The 7,360-nt window shown below is 39.2% G+C and overlaps 1 protein-coding gene across 1 annotated transcript in view; it reads right to left on the reverse strand.

Annotated features, from left to right (window-relative positions):
* Window positions 1-425: 425 nt before the first annotated feature.
* MPDZ (multiple PDZ domain protein) overlaps window positions 426-7,360 on the reverse strand; it is an 88,124-nt gene continuing 81,189 nt past the window's right edge. Inside the window, exons 39-45 of the mRNA XM_009328157.1 lie at window positions 6,273-6,369; window positions 5,566-5,609; window positions 4,368-4,490; window positions 3,309-3,413; window positions 3,078-3,190; window positions 1,842-1,965; window positions 426-997 (exon numbers count right to left, since the gene is read on the reverse strand). Coding sequence (XP_009326432.1) covers window positions 851-997; window positions 1,842-1,965; window positions 3,078-3,190; window positions 3,309-3,413; window positions 4,368-4,490; window positions 5,566-5,609; window positions 6,273-6,369 — 753 coding nt within the window. The 3' untranslated portion in view covers window positions 426-850. The remainder of the gene's footprint in view (window positions 998-1,841; window positions 1,966-3,077; window positions 3,191-3,308; window positions 3,414-4,367; window positions 4,491-5,565; window positions 5,610-6,272; window positions 6,370-7,360) is intronic.

A 7,360-nucleotide genomic window follows, 5' to 3' on the forward strand; every position in this document is an offset into this window, starting at 1 on the left:
CTACTATTATAAAAGAAAAGTCTAGTTCTTCTAATACTGCAGTTGCTGGGCACTCTCATTCAGCAGTAGTTTCCACTAGCAAAAGGATTTTTCAGCCCTGAGCATAAGTCCTCTCCTTTCAAAACAAACACACACACACACACACACCCCTGCCTCAAAAAAACCCAAAAACGCGAACCCTCAGACCTAAGCCAAATTAAAACACATTTTTCTTTTTTTTTGATACACCATGACTTAGGAAATTTAAACACACAAACAGCAAAGCAAAAAAAACCACCCAAGTCACCCTCCCAGCTCCTCCTACTGGGCATTGTGAAATAATACAAATAACCATCTAAGTCCATTAATCACCTGCCTCCAGATTACATACTTTTCCTTCTTTTCCCAGAATTCCATATTTTGTTAATACTTTCTTTCTTCAATAACCTTATTTCTGTTTTCTGACTACTGCTGCCCATGCCACCCCCTTGTTGACTTTATCATTTTTCCAACATATTTCAACTATCCAAAGCCTCTTAGCAAAACATTCCAGTTTTGTTGTGTGGTTATTAATGCAAACATTCCTCTTTTTTTTTTTTTTGTGGCTTACAAGCATTTGTTATAATAATAATGATAGGAAAAATACCCATGTCTTTCCATAGTTGACATAACTCCATCCCAGTGGTTTGACAGTGAGAGAAATACTTCTATTGTATACAAAAATATGGTTAAGTGTTATTTTTCTTCAGTGTTGTAACACAGTCCTGTGAAGCTGGAAGAGCAAGAAGGCTATATAAACATTTCCATTCTCTTTGCTATGCGGAATGTAAATAATATAGTCTTATTGACCCTACCCCTTTGGGCAGCCAGTTCACGACAAAACAGTCAAAGTGACTGTTCCTTTTGTCCTTTTCAGGATTGCAACTGCTTCCTCATGGGTCACCCCTTCTAAACTCTGCCCATTCACAGCAATGATTTGATCCCCTCTCTTCAGGCGTCCATCTTCTGCTGCTGCACCCTGAAACGAGACAACATGTAACTCATGCATTTCTTCTTCTCGCTGCCACACTGTCCTTATGGTCTGAACAAGATGGGTTCAGTGCACAAAAACCCTTAAACCTTTTTTGATTTTCAATGATTCAACTACAGTCAATTGTAGTACAGCCTGCTAGTACATGCCCTGCCCTAAGTTTCACAACATCTTGAAATCAGATCTACAGGATTTTTATATTCCTTCATCCCTGTTTGTCCAACTAGTATAACATTTAACTCTACTATCATAGAAGTAAGATTTTCAAGACCTGAAGAAGTTTTCACCAACTGGTAGAAGAATTCAATAATCAAAACCCAGCTCTGTACTTTGATTTACCACAGAAGTTTGGGATTCTTGATTCCATTTTTTTTCTGACTCAGGGTTGTTCCCTAGGGAAGGAAGTCCAAACTATCAAATCCAGGTCAGTACCTGAACTTCTCCAAAGGTCCAGACCAAGTTCAATTATTTTATCTTGGTCTACCCTTCAGACTCTCAGTCAAAATAAATAAAACAGTCCCTTCCACTACCTGAAGAAAACACACTCTAAACATAAGGCAAGGGGGTTGTTCTTATAAGTATGTGCACAGTTCCAGTTTTGAGAGTTGAGTAAGACTCTGCCATGTGCAGAGTCGCATTTGGAAATTCAGAATCTTCCTAAGACTATAGCCTTTAAATGCTGCAAGCACATTTTGACCAGCACTTGCACTCAAGCAGAAAAGCTGTGAGAAACTGTAACAATCCTTTGGCTTCAAACTCAGGCCATGATTTAAGACAGTAGCTGCCGTGAACGAGCTAATATATGGATTGACTGAACAAATTTACAAATTACCTTTGCAAACACTGTCTTCACATAAATGGGTAAGTCTCCATGGGGACTACCATAACCACCCACAATACTAAAGCCTAGGCCATCTGGTCCTCTATCCAGGGTAATGGTCTTGTACTGAGGAGGTCTAAGAAAAGGAAAAAGAGTATTGCAATATTGTCTAAACTTATGATTTAACATGTAGAATATGCAACAAAAAACATTTTTCCTTTCAAACTAAACAATACATTGCTCTTTCCACTATAATGACAAATGCTTTTATTATAACGAACTGGCTATTTTAGTTCATACTAAACATACTCAAAACACTGTAACTGCCTAATGCCCTCATTATTTCTTAAAGGTAGCTCTTTCAAACACCTCTTGCACCCAGCTCAGAGCACAGTTATGGCTGCAACGTCCCACTAACAGTGCTTACTAGCGAAGCAGAGATGCCAATACCAGTACCTCAAATCTCCATAACAAACATCTACTTTAAAAAGTCCTGTAACCCATTACACCTCCTAAAAAACATCTCAGATTAGCCCCAATAGTTTATGTTGTAAGGTTTAATTGCTTCTCTCTGCCTCTAATATATGACTGTGTATTGGTATGTATGCGTTTATACAGACTATTTATAGGTATTTTTCCCCACACATACTTTGACTATAAGAAATGTTGAAGTTCTGTCTTTTGAAGTAGATCTGTGTGGCTAAAGAACTGCATTCTCTCTTTCACTGTTCCTAGATGTTCCTAGAAGAAAAATGCCTCAGATTTACGTCGGAGTTTGAGGCGAAACCTATTTACATAGCTGTACCTTGCAGTATACCAGAAGCAGTATACCTTGTATACCAGAAAAATTCGATGCTCCTGATTGCCCAGTGCTAGAAATCACATTATGGAAACACAGGTACCACTGTGGAAAGGGCCTTGCTATTTAAGTCTGAGAAAAAACATTTCGGGCATATCAATTAATCTCAGCCACCAAGGCTCAGTGAAACAAAGGAGGCTGTATTTACAGAGAAGAAATCAAATCACATCATAACTCTACGGAGGGGCAAAATAAAGCAGCACAGCAAATCACACCATGAAAAATGCAGAAGAGGACCTATAGCCTACAGGTCCCATGTATACCAAATCTTTAAGTCATCATTAAGTCAAACGATTTCATCCATTATTTGCTAGAATTTGTAAGTCTTTTAGGTTGAGTTCCACCTAAAATAACAGGCTACAGAAGTTGTATATTCTATAGTTACTGACCCTAAATCATCCTGAAAAATGCTCGTTGAAGTTAGTCCCGCAAATGAAAGATTGGACGTAGGTGGATCCTGCTGCTGACCAGTTATGACACTTACTTCTCCTCCAGCTACAACCTAGGAACAGAGTTTCGTAAACCGGTAAGATGAGAATGCTGACATTAAAATAATTCATTGTAGCAGCTGGCAAAATAGTATTCAGAAAATATTTCAAATGTCACTGAAGATTTTTTACCTGCAACTCAATAGTGCCTGAAGCATTTTTTAACAGACTAACAGCTTGGGAGTGAGTCATGCCCTCAGTAGATGTTCCACAGATGCTAACAATCCTGTCCCCAACCTGCAGAACAAAATGTAGAAAATCTAACTAACAGTAAGTTTAGTTACCTAGACTTATTTGTCACTTTATTTCAACAATAGCAGATCTGTGTACTTGCTTTTAGCCAGACTTTATCAGTGATATAGGGCAGGAAGAAAGAAATTAGCAACTGTTCACCGTACATTTTCTCTCGAAGGCAAATCACCTTTGAACTACATAATGACCCAATAAAAAGGTATAAAATTCAACATCACAATTAGCAAACTGCACTGGTTTAGTGTATTCAGTGTAAAAAAGTAACGATGCTTTAGAGAATTGATTCTAATACTCCAGAAATATACAGCATGTAAAAGAAGAGGTGCATTTTGCAAGTCACCTGAAGACAGACAGACTGAAGTAGTAAATTATCATCAGAGATTATATGTTTGAATTCATCCTGAAATAACACTGTCCATTTTCCAAGGAGCATGAGTCAAATTCAGCTACCTCTGGTTGGTTGAATACAGTACTGATACAGTATGCACGTAAGTGCTGTATCAGATAAGACCTCCCACTTTAACTCAGAACCTAAAAAGTACTGTCTCTATCCTAAGACAGATAAGCATAGAAAACATGAGAGATAAAACAGACTGCATACATACAGTTGCAGGAATGTCCACCACGCTTGTAGTGGAGCTCATTTACAGAATCCATCATTCTGAACCACTTTCTCTACTTTTAATTTTCACAAGCTGACTACTTCTATGAGCCAAGGTTGCTTTAGGACTTCCTTCCCAAAGTCAGTATCTTTCAGCAATTACCTTTTACCATGCTACCAATCTGAGTTAACGTTTCGTCAATCCAAACAGCAAAAATTCTTGTCACAGCCAAAAGCACTTATGACTGTATCATTAAACTGCTAATTTATTGCCTGCCTAGAGTAATTACTGTGCATTACCCGTGCAGTCTTCGCAACCTTCTTAACAATTAACTTACTCTGAGTTTCTGAGTCTGAGCTGCAACTCCATTTGGATGCATCATGGCAATAAATATCGGAACATCTCCAAGAGGACTTCCTACACCTCCAGCAATGCTCACTCCTAGTGAATCTGCAGGGCCCTGTTATTGTCATGAAAAAAGATTAGATTTTTCTGGAAAGAAAAACACATACAGAGAATTGTAGGCTTATCTCAAAAAATTACTAAAGGCCCTATCTTACGAAAATCAGAATTCCTATGTCTCAAGACATTTTTTAAGCTAATACACTTTGTATCACTTCAAGAAAGAACAGAGAGCACAATATATGTTTCTTCCTATCAGTAGTAGGTGACAATTTGCCGACTTAGTTGTATGTTTTATCTTAACCAAACTAAATACTTACAGAATTCAGCACCAGACCCTTAATGCCAGCACAGAAAGTCTGGACAAGGAAAACTGGACAGATGGGACTGATACAGACAATATTAAGGACAAGCAATCTCCTATTATGAACCTCCCAAAGACTAGAATTAATCTTTATGCTCCCCCTAGTGTCCTGTTGTTGAAGAACAAAACTAGCTGTTCACTACTGTACAACACCCTACTACCTAACTGCAAAAACTGCTGTTGTAAACTGGTATTTGCAGAGTCTAATGTAAAAAGGAATTGGCTAAATACGATCCATGTAATCAAGTGAACTAGATGCCACGCTAAATCAAACATCAATATTTTGGACAATCAGCGGCAGTCTGTGACTCAGATCTCATGCTCCTGTAAATAATGAAGTCAACTGAATTCCTCAGTTGAAAATCTGGCAGCTGTCATGTACGAGTGTACCCATTAAAAACACGTGTGAAGAAAAGTATGAAATACAAAACAACAGGCTTGCAATTTTAGTACAGTTCCCTTGACTTCACTAAAACAGAGTCTGGATTTAACTCAGTCTGATAACAGTAAAACCAGGTCCCATTATCTCTTACTAATCCTTCCTCCTTTTGCTTTCAAAACAGGTCACAAAATGTGATAGCATAAATCGCACTGATATTACATAAAAATATAGGCAGTGGAGATCATGCAGTCTTGACCTGAAAAGACAGGCAAATTAATTAGCTATTGCCACACCAATTCCTCTCTCAAAATGATTAACAGGGTCAGACTTCTTCCTTTCTGTAAACACACCTGTTCCTGATACATACCACTTCACGCTGTAACTTACCTTTTTTATTTCAACTGTTCTTAGTCCCTGTATTTCAGAAGCTGCTGTCAAATGAATTAAAAAAAAGAAAAGTTAAACGAGCATTTTTAGGAAACTTTTCCATTAAAGTTATCCAAACCACTATGATGATTCTAACTTTCTGCTGCTTTATTATAGACATACATTTTAAGCAGATTTTGAAAGTGGCTGTCATTAAATTAGCAGGATTGAAATACTTCTAGAATGGGTGAGAAAGTCATTCATTCTCTCCGTTTAAATATCTTTTGGAATAAGACTGCTAAGCATGCTCAAATAGAATAGAAAAAACTATTATCTGCTAGCAATACTTTGGTCAGAAGTAACTTTGTTCTAAGTTACTTAGATATGGACAGCTATTCCATATCTATTTGAATTTAACTATACAGTATCCAGATTTCTATGAATGAGACAGCTTGACTGAAGACGTATTCAGATTAAATAGAAAATTATGGCTCAGTTTAGATTCTCAACATCTAAACTGCTTGTATAACAAGCTGCTAGTTTCTTTTATAAAAAGCTGTTCGAAGATATGTCTGAGGTACTGTACAATAACCACCCCTGCAGCATCTTAATGACTAAGGAATCACTTTCAGGCCTACAGCACATAATGACAACATTTTAGAGAAAGTGAAAGATCTCAGCTACCAGTTCACATGTATAAAATACTGAAAGCACCAAAGAAACCTTACTGGTATTCTTCTTCAGACCACTTTCAAAGACCTCAGGTGCACTGGACCCAGAAACCGGGAAACTGAATGATGAGAGACTGCCACTTCCTTCGCTGACCTAAATACAGTGTTAGACTGGGATTAGAGAGCAGCTTCAGACACCCAATTGATAAAAGTAAAACTGTAACCCCCTGGTTTTAGTGGATTTTGCTGTATTTTACTTTTTCTGTGCCCAGTTAAAGCTGACACAGTGAACCCCCACGTATTTCTTAGTCACCCTAGAGGGCTCCTTTTTTGAAGCATCATTAGACCAACAGAGATTGCATGCCTACAACCCCATGCAACGCTTTAAAGGGCTGCTTCTCAGGGACAGACTGTGCCCTTATATTTACACCTTCTATCACCTCATAGAGATCTTCTGGTGCAAAAGTTAGCCACAATTATCACGGTAGGGACAGAATACAAAAGACAGATCTTTATACATCCTCATGTGTACTCTCATGTTCACCCACTCCATCAACTAAAATGAAGACTAGGCTCTCCACTCACAGGCTTCACCTGCACAATTTCCAGGAAGAATTTCACTATACCCGCAGGGCATTGTAAATGAACAACATGGCTCCCGGTAACACTAGTTTGCTGACTGTTACAGACTCTTCAAAACATTCAGCACTGTGAGCTGCTTCTTACTTAACTTTGCAGATGACACGAAGTTAGGCGGGAGTGTTGATCTGCTCGAGGGCAGGAAGGCTCTGCAGAGGGACCTGGACAGGCTGGATCGATGGGCCGAGGCCAACTGTATGAGATTCAACAAGGCCAAGTGCCGGGTCCTGCACTTCAGCCACAACAACCCCATGCAGCGCTACAGGCTTGGGGAAGAGTGGCTGGAAAGCTGCCTGGCGGAAAAGGACCTGGGGGTGCTGGTCGACAGCCGGCTGAACATGAGCCGGCAGTGTGCCCAGGTGGCCAAGAAGGCCAACGGCATCCTGGCCTGTATCAGAAATAGTGTGGCCAGCAGGAGCAGGGAAGTGATCGTGCCCCTGTACTCGGCACTGGTAAGGCTGCACCTCGAATATTGTGTTCAGTTTTGGGCCCCTCACTACAAGAAG

This window comes from Pygoscelis adeliae, unplaced genomic scaffold, assembly GCF_000699105.1.
Source record: "Pygoscelis adeliae isolate BGI_AS28 unplaced genomic scaffold, ASM69910v1 Scaffold45, whole genome shotgun sequence".
Classification (NCBI taxonomy): Eukaryota; Metazoa; Chordata; class Aves; order Sphenisciformes; family Spheniscidae; genus Pygoscelis; species Pygoscelis adeliae.